The sequence below is a fragment of the Tasmannia lanceolata genome, unplaced genomic scaffold, assembly GCF_043159265.1.
Source record: "Tasmannia lanceolata isolate RefF3 unplaced genomic scaffold, GAP_Taslan_0.1 ptg000006l, whole genome shotgun sequence".
Taxonomy (NCBI): Eukaryota; Viridiplantae; Streptophyta; class Magnoliopsida; order Canellales; family Winteraceae; genus Tasmannia; species Tasmannia lanceolata.
The window spans coordinates 42,962,600-42,975,626 of NW_027518683.1; the positions used below are offsets into that span (position 1 = coordinate 42,962,600).

General features: G+C 41.3%; 2 protein-coding genes across 3 annotated transcripts in view; both read right to left on the bottom strand.

Moving 5' to 3' along the window:
- Positions 1 to 4,025: 4,025 nt before the first annotated feature.
- LOC143879017 (RING-H2 finger protein ATL60-like) lies at positions 4,026 to 4,745 on the bottom strand. The gene has a single exon (XM_077381223.1). It carries the CDS (start codon positions 4,743 to 4,745, stop codon positions 4,026 to 4,028), a length of 720 nt encoding a protein of 239 aa, XP_077237338.1.
- A 2,259-nt stretch (positions 4,746 to 7,004) lies between these two features.
- LOC143880325 (6-phosphofructo-2-kinase/fructose-2,6-bisphosphatase-like) overlaps positions 7,005 to 13,027 on the bottom strand; it is a 55,127-nt gene continuing 49,104 nt past the window's right edge. For both annotated transcript variants that reach the window (XM_077383209.1, XM_077383208.1), the window contains exons 18-23: positions 12,550 to 12,612; positions 10,551 to 10,642; positions 8,430 to 8,498; positions 8,278 to 8,341; positions 8,125 to 8,190; positions 7,005 to 7,301 (exon numbers count right to left, since the gene is read on the bottom strand). In XM_077383209.1, coding sequence (XP_077239324.1) covers positions 7,224 to 7,301; positions 8,125 to 8,190; positions 8,278 to 8,341; positions 8,430 to 8,498; positions 10,551 to 10,642; positions 12,550 to 12,612 — 432 coding nt within the window. In that variant the 3' untranslated portion in view covers positions 7,005 to 7,223. The remainder of the gene's footprint in view (positions 7,302 to 8,124; positions 8,191 to 8,277; positions 8,342 to 8,429; positions 8,499 to 10,550; positions 10,643 to 12,549; positions 12,613 to 13,027) is intronic.

Consider the following 13,027-nt stretch of genomic DNA (forward strand, 5'->3'; position numbering starts at 1 on the left):
CCTGGTCAGGAACGGGCCCGCGCAGAAAAACCAAACCATCTCAGAAACCCAGTTCACTAAAACTTTGGTACTCGCTGCTTGGTTCGCCCCGCCTTGTCTCCAGAAAGAATGGGAGCGCACTCCTGGTCAGGAACGGGCCCGCGCAGAAAAACCAAACCATCTCAGAAACCCAGTTCACTAAAACTTGGGTACTCGCTGCTTGGTTCACCTCGGCTCGTCTCCACAAAGACCGGGAGCGCACTCCTAATCAGAAACGGGCCCGGGCAGAAAATCAAACCCTTGCAAAAACCAAGTTCAATAAAACTTGGTCATCCGAAGCCGTTCAGAACACCTCCAGCCAGACTGGATATAACGCGTGAGTAAAACTTAACCTGAAGAAGGGTAAGTTGTAGCTCATCTGTTTTTCAGCCGACCTGAGATGGACAACCTGAAATGGCTGACCTGAATCAGTTTCCAGTTCATCCGTTCCTCAAGCCGACCAGGATATAGCTTGATTCGCTAAAAGACAAAATTTAGTCTGGCCCCAGTCGGACAGGATATGACGCGTCCGCAAGACGACAAAAATCAGTCCGGCCCAAGCCGGACAGGATATGACGCGTCCGCAAAACGACAAAAATCAGTACAGCCCAAGCCGGACAGAATATGGCGCGTCCGCTAGACGACAAAAATCAGTCCGGCCCAAGCCGGACAGGACTTGGCCGGACAGGTTTTTCGGACAGATTCCCCAGGCCGGACAGACGACTTAGCCGAACAGATTTCCTAGGCCGTACAGATGGCTTAGCCAGACAGATTTTTCGGACAGATTTCACTCAAAGTTTCTGCCCATCCCAAGCCGCCCAGAAGGCTTGGCCGGACAGATTTCACTCCAAGTTTTTGCTCGTCCCAGGCCGCCCAGAAGGCTTAGCCGGACAGAATATGACGCATCCGCTAGACGACAAAAATCAGTCCGGCCCAAGCCGGACAGGACTTGGCCGGACAGATTTCACTCCAAGTTTCTGCCCATCCCAGGCCGCCCATAAGGCTCGGCTGGACAGATTTCACTCCAAGTTTTTGCCCGTCCCAGGCCGCCCATAAGGCTTAGCCGCACAGAATATGACGCGTCCGCTAGACGACAAAAATCAGTCCGGCCCAAGCCGGACAGATTCCCCAGGCCGGACAGACGGCATAGCCGAACAGATTTCCCAGGCAGGACAGACGGCTTAGCCGGACAGATTCTCCAAGCCGGATAGACGGCTTAGCTGGACAGATTCCTCAGGCCGGACAGAAGGCTTGGCCGGACAGATTTCACTCCAAGTTTTTGCCCGTCCCGGGCCGCCGAGAAGGCTTAGCCGGACAGAATATGACGCGTCCGCTAGACGACAAAAATCAGTCCGGCCCAAGCCGGACAGGACTTGGCCGGACAGATTTTCCGGACAAATTCCCAGGCTGGACAGACGGCTTAGCCGGACAGATTTCCCAGGCCGGACAGATTTCACTCCAAGTTTCTGCCCATAAGGCTTGGCCGAACAGATTTCACTCTAAGTTTTTGCCCGTCCCAGGCCGCCCAGAAGGCTTAGCCGGACAGAATATGACGTGTCCGCTAGACGACAAAAATCAGTCCGGCCCAAGCCAGACAGGACTTGGCCGGACAAATTTTCCAGACAGATTCCCCAGGCCGGACAGACGGCTTAGCCGAACAGATTTCCCAGGCCCGACAGACGGCTTAGCCGGACAGATTTTCCGGACAGATTCCCGAGGGCGAACAGAAGGCTTGGCCGGACAGATTTCACTCCAACTTTTTGCCCGTCCCAGGCCGCCCAGAAGGCTTAGCCGGACAGAATATGACGCGTCCGCTAGACGACCCGGACAGGACTTGGCCAGACAGATTTTCCGGATAGATTCCCCAGGCCGGACAGACGGCTTAGCCGGACAGACGGTTTAGCCGGACAGATTCCCTAGGCCGGACAGACGGCTTAGCCGAACAGATTCCCTAGGCCGGACAGATTTCACTCCAAGTTTTTGCCCATCTCAGGCCGCCCAGAAGGCTTAGCCGGATAGAATATGACGCGTCCGCTAGACGACAAAAATCAGTCTGGCCCAAGCCGGACAGGACTTGGCCGGACAGATTGCTTAGCCGAACAAATTTCCCAGGCCGGACAGACGGCTTAGCCGGACAGATTTTCCGGACAGATTCCCCAGGCCAAACAGATTTCCCAGGCCGGACAGACGGCTTAACCGGACATATTCCCCAGGCCGGACAGACGGCTTAGCCGAACAGATTTCCCAGGCCGGACAGACAGCTTAGCCGGACAGATTCCCCAGGCCGGACAGACGGCACAGACGGCTTAGCCGAACAGATTTCCCAGGCCGGACAGATTTTACACTCCTTATTTCTGCCCGTCCCAGGCCGGACAGACGGCTTGGCCGGACAGATTTTACACTCCTCATTTCTGCCCATCTCAGGCTGGACAGACGCCTTGGCCGAACAGATTTTACATTCCTCATTTCTACCCGTCCCAGGCCGGACAGATTTTACACTTCAACTTCTGGCCGTCCCAAGCCGGACAGATTTTACATTTTAACTACTGGCCGGCCCAGGCCGGACAGACGTCTTGGCCAGACAGATTTTACACCTCAATTCCTGGTCAGTCCCAGCTGGATCTCTTACTTCATTTCATCGAGCCGTCCCGAACATCGGCTCGTTCTACCGTTCAGGAATATAACTCATCGCACTTCCCCAAATCACTACAATGACTTGGAGAACTGGAAGGCAACTGATGGGATATAAAAAACAACTAATTACATGTCGACACGTGGCCCCAGAAGGGCCCACCACAAATCCAGCATCGGCCCAGGGGCAATCCGGTAATTACCTAAGAGTAGGTAAACCTAAACCCACAAAAGGGCCGACACCTGTCATGGGGTAGGTAATCCAACCACCCCAGGTCTCCCTCAATAAAAGGCCTCTCAAGGCTCAAAGCAAGGGGTAATAACTTCTAAGCTACCAATCCTAAATTTTTGGTTCTGCACTCCTGCTCATATTGACTTGAGTGTCGAAGGGCGGGTTGGTCTTCTGACCTCGTGTGCTCTTGTGCAGGGCTCAGCTCCTTCACTTCGGCTCATCAGGTCCTCCAGCTCAACTCTTACGTCACTGCCGTATCTGTTACCGATTTTAGGCCTAACATGTCCCATATGAAGATGACAATGATCAGCCAGAGATAGATTCCCAAGATGATGACACTTCTGAAGAACAGTAAAGTCTTTCAGAGAAACTCGGCCTATGTTGTTTTGGGTTCTATCGGCGGAAGAAATTCGTGAGTGAAAGCTAACCCAAAATGGAAAAACTTACCCGTGATCACATGCTCTATACTTAGACCGGAAAGACCTAGCGTTATGAATCTCACTAGGTCATTCATTGACCGGCAAAGTTGCTTTCCTAGTGTCCACCCTACATTCTGGTACATTAGATGACCACGTTTGTCAATATGTTGAGCCTCCACCACACAATACTGTTGGTCTAATTCTCTTGTTGGACAGAGATGAAAGAAAGAAAGAAAATCAAACCTAAAATGAGACGGCTATGATTAATGGACTAGACTGCAATCATCCTATGTGCTATATGAATAGTGCAAGGACTAAATTTTCAAAGGATGTTCTTCATAATGTATAGCGTAAGCCCCTCCCTAGACTGACCTCATTTCAAGGATGTATTTTTCCAGGACAAAAGTGCCTTTACCTTCATATGAAATGACAAAATTATCCATATAACTTCTGCTTCGAGTTTCTCAATAACCTATGAAGTGATAGGCTGCAGCTCCTCAATAATCTAGGTATATTGACAATTCCTCAGTATGCCTTTATCTTTTGTTTTATTTATATTATATTGTTAGACAACTGGTAACTGTTTTTCATTAATTGTCAGTTTCTTTTACATCCAGAGTGCCATTTAGAGTAGGTCGGAATTCCGCACTCACACCCTCTCTCTCTCTTTCTCTCTCTCACACACACACACACAATGTATAAACTTTAAGAGTTGCAAAAACATTTCAACTCTCATTAACATGAACAGAAGGAAATGCTTTGCATTCCAACCTGCTCCTACTCAGCATTCTTTTGAGGGAGCAACTCAAAGGAGAAGTAGAAGTAGAAGTAGAAGAATCATCTTTTGGCAATTCACTCAGTGAGACTAAATCCAGAGGTATATCAACAGTAACCTCAGATGAATAATTCTCATCCACTCCACTCTCTCCCACATCAAACCAATCAGATGTCTGTGATAGATCATGTCTCACCTCCGCCGCTACCTCAGATATATCGTCCGCCATTTCTGACACCACAGTCGCTCTGCAAATTGGGCACGTTGAATGCGAAAGCAACCACTTGTCGATGCATCCAACATGAAAAGCATGTTGGCATTTAGGTAGAATTCTACACTTATCATCATCCTCCAACATGCTCAAGCAAACAACACACTCCACTCTCTCCTTGTAGTCCTCGGATTTGAAGAGAAAAATGGTAAGAGAAGCAAGTATCGACGCATCCAAACCATCGGTAGTGTCCACGGTTTCAATGAATGGTGGATGTGAGGCCACTAATCTTCTTCCTTGTGGGTTTAATTGGAACTTCAACTTGGCAAAGAGATGGAGTAACAAAACGAACAAAATTATGACCAACAAGGATATGACTGCAATAAGCATGACTTTTTCATTGTAGGGAGAGTTCTTTGACAGCTGAATTTGGTCTGAAGAGTAAGGTGGGGTAGACATTTTCATACAAAATGTGTACAGTAGTTAGTAGTATAAGTAGTAGTAGAGAAGGCCTTGGAAAAGCTAGGGAGATAAAGATGAAGGAAATGGTGAGACTGCATATGTGAAAGGCATCTTTTCTTGGAATAGAGGTCTTAGATAACGGAAGGAATCAGGGGAAGTTGCATTGCGTGTGCTTTTAGCAAATCTTCTCTCTCTCGGATTGCATGAGAGAAGCTTAGATAAAGGGGATTGCTTTGACTTAAAGAGGGGTGTGTCCGAAATTTAAGAGACTCGTGAAGGGGACGGCAAGATGGTGTATATTTTATTATTTAGTGGGCATGGATCCCAAGGAACATGTGAGAAAGAGTGTCTTTATATTAGTACTAGTTAAAGGGAACTTTGCATTTCTAAGGATTTAAATAACCTCATCATCCAAGTTTTCTAATTATATAGGGGAAATTTTTTAGGCTACTGATATTTGCATTACCATGATTTAATAATTGCACAAATGCAGCTTGTCTTTTCCTTTTTAATTAGCTTATGGGAACTGTAATAACCTTTGATAGCTGTTTAAAGTAGGGGTGCAAGTGTGCAACTCGGGTCGATTTTTGGGAATTCCGGTTGAGCTTGTACCTTAAAATCGGGTTGGGTTCATGTTGATTCCTATTCATTTTTTTAGCAAAAGCTCAACCGGACCAGAACCAAGTTGCACCCCTAGTTTAAAGAAGACAGGATTTGTTAGTCCAATTATCAAAACCTTAGAAAACAGGCCAACTCATAGCAGATTTTGTCTTATTCATCTAATTCCTCTGAGGCGGTTATTCTCTCCTGAAAAAGTGAGCCGTGAGATGGTCTTTGTGGGAACGAAAAGCCATTCTGCAGCTCAATTTTACAGGAGAGAACGGAGCCACCTACAAATTAAATGAATAAGACAAAAGATGATATATATATATATATATATAGAGAGAGAGAGAGAGAGAGAGAGAGGGGGGGGGGAGAGGGAGAGGGAGAGAGAGAGAAGGGTTGCTGCGCTCGAGCACAGAAACAGGGGGGTGGGGTCTTTGGAGGGGGGGTGATCCTAAGCATTCATTTGGAAGGCCCCATCATGGATAGGCGGCCTACCAAAAATCAGCTCCATTGGATCACCAATGGGTGTCCATTTGTGGGGGCCAAAAATGGACAGATACTGTTTGTCCACAAATCTGTCCATTTTTTACCCCACAAATGGACACCCTAAGGTGATCCAATGGAGCTGATTTTTTATGGACACCCCACCCATGAAAGGGCCCATCAAATGAATGCTTTGGATCCCACCCAAAATGTGACCCCATCCTGTTTCTGTGCAGCAAATGCATGCTCATATATATATATAGGCTACTGATATTGGCTCAGCCATGTTTTAATAATTGCACTAAATTACCTTCTCTTGTAATGTTTAACCACCTGTCAAATGTTATTTCAATTCCCAGAAAGCCCTCAAAAGCAAATTAACAAAAGGACAAGGTGAGTCAATACAATCATCAAAACATGGCAGAGCCGATATCAGTAGCCTATATATAGTGTTTGGCAAAGTGATGTTACAGTCTGTTTTTGTTTGTTCTGAATATAATTACAAGTATAAACATGTCAAGGAGGCAACCCTGACCCATTATCACATGCTCTATATTTAGACTGGAAAGGCCTAGAGTTGCTATGAATCTCACTAGGTCACTCAGTGACCAGCAAAGTTGCTTTCCACAGTAATTAGGACAGTCAGTGTCCACTGTACATTCTGGTACATGATGACCAAGTTTGTCAATATGTTGAGCCTCCACCTTACATTACTATTGGTCCAAGTCTCATGTTGAACAGAGATGAAAGATAGAAAAAAAAAATCAATAGCATGCTCTTTTTGGGAAAAAAAACTAAAATGGGAGCATTTTGATCGAACGGCTACTATTAATGGACTAGACTCCAATCATCCTTTGTGCTATAGCCTATATGTATAGTGCAAGGACTACATTTTCAAAAGATGCTCTTCATAATGCATAGTGTAATTAGATTGGGTCTCATGTTACAGCCCTCCCTAGACTGACCTCATTTCAAGGAAGTCTTTTTAGGATAAAAGTTCCATCATCTTTTATTGAAATGACAAAACCTATCACTTCATAGGTTCCTCAATAACCTATGAAGTGATAGGCTTAGGCAGTTCCTCAATAATCTATGTACATCGACAATTCCTCAATATACCTTTATTTTTTGTTTTATTTATATCGTTAGACAACTAACAGGTAACTGTTTTTCAATAATTGTCAGTTGCTTTGACATCCAAAGTATCATTTATAAATAATCTGTGAATGTAAACAGCAAAGAGAGATTCTTTCATCTCTAATCTACATCATCTCGTCAATAAATGATGCTTAAATAAAGATTAGATAATGAGAAGATAACAAGTATCCTTACATTTCCTTCTTTGGCTCGGGTCTCTTGTTACAGACAAGCCATCTTGATATAAACTTAGTCCATGAGTTTGTACCTTTTCTCTTGGACACCAGCAACCCCCATTTTAATCTCAATAATGGTGTGAAGTGGTACCTGAATATCCCACGCCAGCTCTGTCAGGATGTAATCATTTCCATTTTTTTATCTTTCTTTTGTTCAAGTTGAGATTGAACTCATGATTTCAAGGTTGCAACATAGAGCCCACTCCAAATATAATTACTGACACCACAAAATGTAAAGGGGACATAGAGCAGAACAATATTTTGATAATGGCACTGCTAACTTCGTTTTACACTTTTGTGATTAGATGTTGATACCATTGTTACAAGGGTGGGAAACGGAAACGGAAACGGGAAACGAAACGTGAAACGGAAACGAAACGTGAAACGGAAACGCATGAAAAAAAATCCAGGGGAAACGAGAAACGAGAAACAATAGAAAATCGTACGAGAAACGTCTTAAGGAAATGATGTTTTGTTTTTCAAAATGATTTTCGTAAGTTCCACACATATTTCCTACACGTTTCATATGCGTTTTTCTACGAGTGTTGCATACGTTTATAACGCGTTTACACATTTTCTACATAAGTTTTCCATATGTTTCCCATGTGTTTCAGAAATATTTCTCCAATTTTGTATCATATTTTGGAAACGTTTCCGAAACATGTTTCCCTCATTTTAGGGGAAACAAGTTTCCCAACCACGAGAAACGCATTTTAGGGGAAACGGGTTTCCCACCCGCCGAGTTTCCGGCAACTATGGTTGATACCATATTGGATACTATAACAGCGGTAAAAAGCTCAAATTTATAAAGTGTAAAACGAAGTTAGTAGTGCCATTATCAAAATATGGTAGTGTGGATATCAATCCCAATGTAAAATCATGCTAAGAATATTGATTGCTTATCCTTAAATTACCTCAATGTGGGGAATTTCGTTCAAAGGCTTGTCCGCAAAATATGCATATAATGCTCTCAATACCGCCTACATGATATCAAGACGAAAAACAGAAAAAACAATTGTCCTGTTCATGAATCCACAAGATAACATTTAGGAATTTGCTGCATATACCTGATGAGAGATCACTATTACAGGTGCGCGCTGTCGCTCAAGCTCAATAATTACGGGTTCTAATCTGCACAAAATAGTGGCAAAAGAAATATTATTAAACAAGGTGATGTTACCCATGATAGAGGAGAATATGAGATAAACTTGTGAGAAACCTTTGAATGACGTCAAGGTATGATTCTCCACGAGGATATCGATACCTCAGCTTGTCCTTCTTGCGCGATCTGCAGAACATGGTATATGGTGAATCGAGCAAATCAGCTATTGTTCCAAATTAATGCAGAGGACAAGGAGCAAAATACCAGCCTAGCAACGATTTAGTGGTTGTGACCTTATGTGAGAAAAGATGATTTAGTTTTAAGAAATCCCCACTAAAGGTCAAAACAAAGCTAAAAAACCGAGGACCATGAGAAACCTAAAATGTCAGTTTTTCATAAAAGGCTTCCTTTATCTAAACTAACAGAGAATGCTAACATAACATGTGGGTATCATTTATGAAAGGTCGATTTTTTTTTTGTGTGTGAAAGGTGAAAGGTAGAAATTTATTATCCATCATCGTGTTATAATCTGAAGTAACTAAATTAATGCCTAAATAGAATTATCAAGATATGGTCATCATCTTGTAGGCATTTTCATGCAAACTAGAGTGGCCGAAAGAGTATGAACCTATGTGCCAAATAAAGAAAAGGAAGTCTCTTTTTTTTTGAATTTATGGAGTATTTTCAAGTTTTTTTCTTTTTTGGCAGGCAATTTTGATGAATTTCGAAGAGAGCCCAAATTGAAAAGTTGATGATTGGAGAACTTACGGCAGTAGGAGTTTACCTAATTTGGGAAGTTTCCAATAAGGACAGTGGGAAATTGAATGTAGATGGGTTTCTTGAAGATGGCTCTAAATAGGATTTCAAGTCTAGATGGTAGCCCTTCATGCTAATTTTAGAGAAGTCCCAAAAATTGATAATGTTGTATGGACTGCATGCATTTTCTGTATCCACGCTAGTCTCAATATTCATTGATTTGGTAATTGTTCTTTTTCAGTTGCAATTAGTACCTTCTAACAGGGGAAGAGTCTTAGTTTAGATTTGCAATGGAGACTAATTCTAGTAGTTTTATGTGTTTGCAAGTTTGCTATGTTTCTGGAACAGAAACTAGACTTAGTTTCTTACTTTATTTTCAGCACTACATTAAGGAACGGGGTATGATTCTCGATTTTTCAGTGGTATATAAAGGCAGAGGGTATCGATACCTACGCTTGTCCTTCTTAAGCAGTCTCCAATTAGGGAACATGTTATGGCGTGGATCAAGCAAAGATAACTACAAACTCAAGCACAGAATAGTACAATGAAGTTAATGGAGTAGATGCAAAGAGAATTTACAATTCAAATATTTAATTTTCTTGAGGAATGCTAAACTCAAGGGCGCCCTTGCAAAAATCGGATAAAAGGGCACCCTCATTGGTTGCACGTCACCAAAGAGCATTTACAATGGGAGCGCCCTTTCATCTGATTTTTGCAAGGGCGCCCATGAATTTAGCATTCCATTCTTTTTTTATATTGGATTTTTTAGACATATGGGCATAAGAAAAAGTTCCTACCTGAGAACCCCACTCACGCGTGCACACAAGGACACATACACCATACTCCCAATCAGACTTTTAACTACACTTACACTCATGTGATGTTCAACATGGCAAGAAACAGACAATTATGATTAAACTATTAAGTTTAGCCGTATGGGTATGCATTGCTTAAGATATCAAGAAAAGCCAGTGTTTCCTACATCGGCAAGAATAACTGGAAAAATAGGCAGCTACTAGTTTACACATTAGAATGAATAAAGAAACTCGTATAGCTCATTTTATTAGATTTAAGCTATCAACTCCAACCATTCAAAAAACAAAAGAAAAAGCTATCAACTCCAAGAATGGTTTTGCCACTACAGGAACACGAGGAGAAGAGTCGACTTTCCCAACATATCATCGCCAAAAATTAGAAAAAATATGCCAATATTGGATGCATTTATCAATATCCCAATAAGTAAAAATGTCAAATATCAAGAATAATTAGATAAATGTAACTCAATAAGGATTTGGGTGGCGTAATACAGCATTCTCCAATCAATCGAACACTACCCAGTGATAATAAACATTTGATTCAAGAAATGGTAATAATTGATGCATGCAAAGGGGAAAGCACATATCAACATGGACCCACAATAGTGAATAAAAATGAACATCATACAATATTTAAACATGATTTTGTACAGTGGATGATGCTTACTCATATTCCTCGGGCATGTTTTTCTTTATCTCTTCATATGTCATACCATCACATACTCCAGCATTTATCTCATCAAGTGCTCGCCATTGTATCTATGCAAAATATAGAATTGATCACACCATTGGATTTACAATAATATTAGCAAATATCTTTAATTACTGCTTACTTACCTTTTCTTTTTCTTTTTCTTTCCGAATGATAAAGTAAATTTCTTAACTAAGTTAATTTAAAGAGACTGAGGGCTATCAAAATTCAGCGAAAAATACTACACATTAAATAATACATAGACTAAGCTTGTTTTAGATTAATAACAACAATAAATGACTAAGGATGGTGATAAATGTGCCCCGTTTTTAACCATGAACACCCCGTTGTAGTAGTTATACAGCTATTGAACTTTCTGTCATTAGTCATAAAACTGCTAAAAGGGAGAATTCTTAATAAACAAAGGGGGCACATTTATCATCTACCATAACTAAATTACCCAGTTGCATAACATAAATTATTTTCCACTCATGTTAAGATATGACACTAGTATCAAAAGCTTACTACTAACAATCTCATGCAAATTCATTGTCTCCGATAAATATGTAAGCCACTTTAGCATATTTTAGCTTGAATCATCTGAAATAACACCTTTTCTTGAACTAGATGACAATTACTTGAACATATTTTGTGCTTGGGCAAGAGGACCCTACAGCTCCATTTCTCTTTATTCTGGTTGGTAAGTCAATTGGTTATTTTCTTCATTATGCTACTAAGTGAATAAAAGGGTCTAAGGATCTCCCTTCTCCAATATGCTGGTGATATGTTCATCCTAGCCAAGCGTCTTAGGATCAAATGAGAAACTCAATCCTTCTAATTGCTTTCATCATGGAAGCAAGTGGTCAAAGAACAAATTTAAGCACAACCGATTTAGGTTGTGTGAAAGGACACTAAAATATGGAGATTAATTTGGCAGTTCTCTCGGTTGCAAGGTTTCTCCACTCGCCATCAGATACATGGATCTCCCTCTAAAGGAAGGAGCTATGAGTGCGCGTCTCATCCCACACTAGCTCTACAAGCGTCGCATCTCATCCCACACTACAAGCCCTATACAAGATACTCCATAACTTGCAAGAATATTGGCCTAAATGTTTGTTGTGCAAATGTCTCGTATTCTAGCATTATACAGGACCTTGACGGACTAATGTGCGTGACACACACAGGGCCCTTTCAAGGTTTTGGGGCAATGTCCTTGAAGGAAAAAATATTTCCACAAAAGTGTATTTTGGTAATTTTGTTGATGTAGTGGAATTGATATATAAGCCACATATTAGGGCTACGGTTTGCAAGGTTTTCTTTGTGTTTTCTTTGGATGAGGAGTTTGTAACCCTAGACTGAAATAGTGATCTTCTCCTGTGGACATCGTAGGCACACCGCCAAACCACGTAAATCATGTCTTCTCTTTTGTGTGATTGTGTTTCTCGCATTTTTTTCATGTTGATTGCTACAAATCGTGTTCGGTTCTTATTTGAGAAAGTATTTCACGATTTTCTAGTTTCCTTCGCGATAAATAAAAGTAAAGGAACATGTAAGGCCCGCAATAATGTACTTCATCTATGTAAATAAGTGTCTAAATCTCCAAGGAGGGATAGATTCCTCCTTCATCCATCTGGTTGTGTTAAGGGAATTGCCTTGTATCTATATTTTTGAGTGGTTTAATAGAGACAATAGATTACTTGGACTTGAATATGCCAAAATCATGCTAGGAGGAATCATAACTAGAAGAAACAGGGATATTCCAAATTTCCAATAGTTGTGTAGCGTGTAAAATTGATATAACTACCAAACATTCATCCATATAAGATGATGCATACAGTGTCAGGAGTCACATCTACTAAAATGGCATTAAAATAATAAAAGATAATAAATTAACAACATTAACACTATCAATAAAGATATGCATGAAGAATAAATGTCCAAAAACAGTTCTGAAAAATGCAAGGGAAAGACTAACCTTAGGAAATCCAAGAATTGGAGTCGCAGTTAAAATTGTTCTCTGCAATGTGCTAGTCCATATCTAAACCATAGCTTGACATAAGAGATGTCTATGAGCAGTTTACGTGAAAAAGAACTAATAAAGTTTGTACATATCCATCATGTTGGGAAATATAACAATAATGAGTTAATACCAGATTTCTCTATTTTCTTATGCCATTGGAAGTTCTATAAATGAATTAACTCAAGTAGAACGAGGGGACATCAAGAACATACAACAAATTATAAGGTATGATCAATTTTGAAAGCTAAAATATTTGTAACTCTTAAGATGTTGGCTAGCAGATTACTTGAATACGAAAATTGTGTAGGCATGAGGTTCATGTAATACAACTAGATGCTGAACTCCAATCTGCAAACTTCGAAAACTATTGATTAATTCATTGTCTTTCTAGGACCGTGAAGAAACCCCGATCTGCCTAAGACCTCACAATTAC

Excerpts from the sequence above, each read along its gene's own strand:
- LOC143879017 (XM_077381223.1), bottom strand. The coding sequence starts at position 4,745 with ATGTCTACCCCACCTTACTCTTCAGACCAAATTCAGCTGTCAAAGAAC.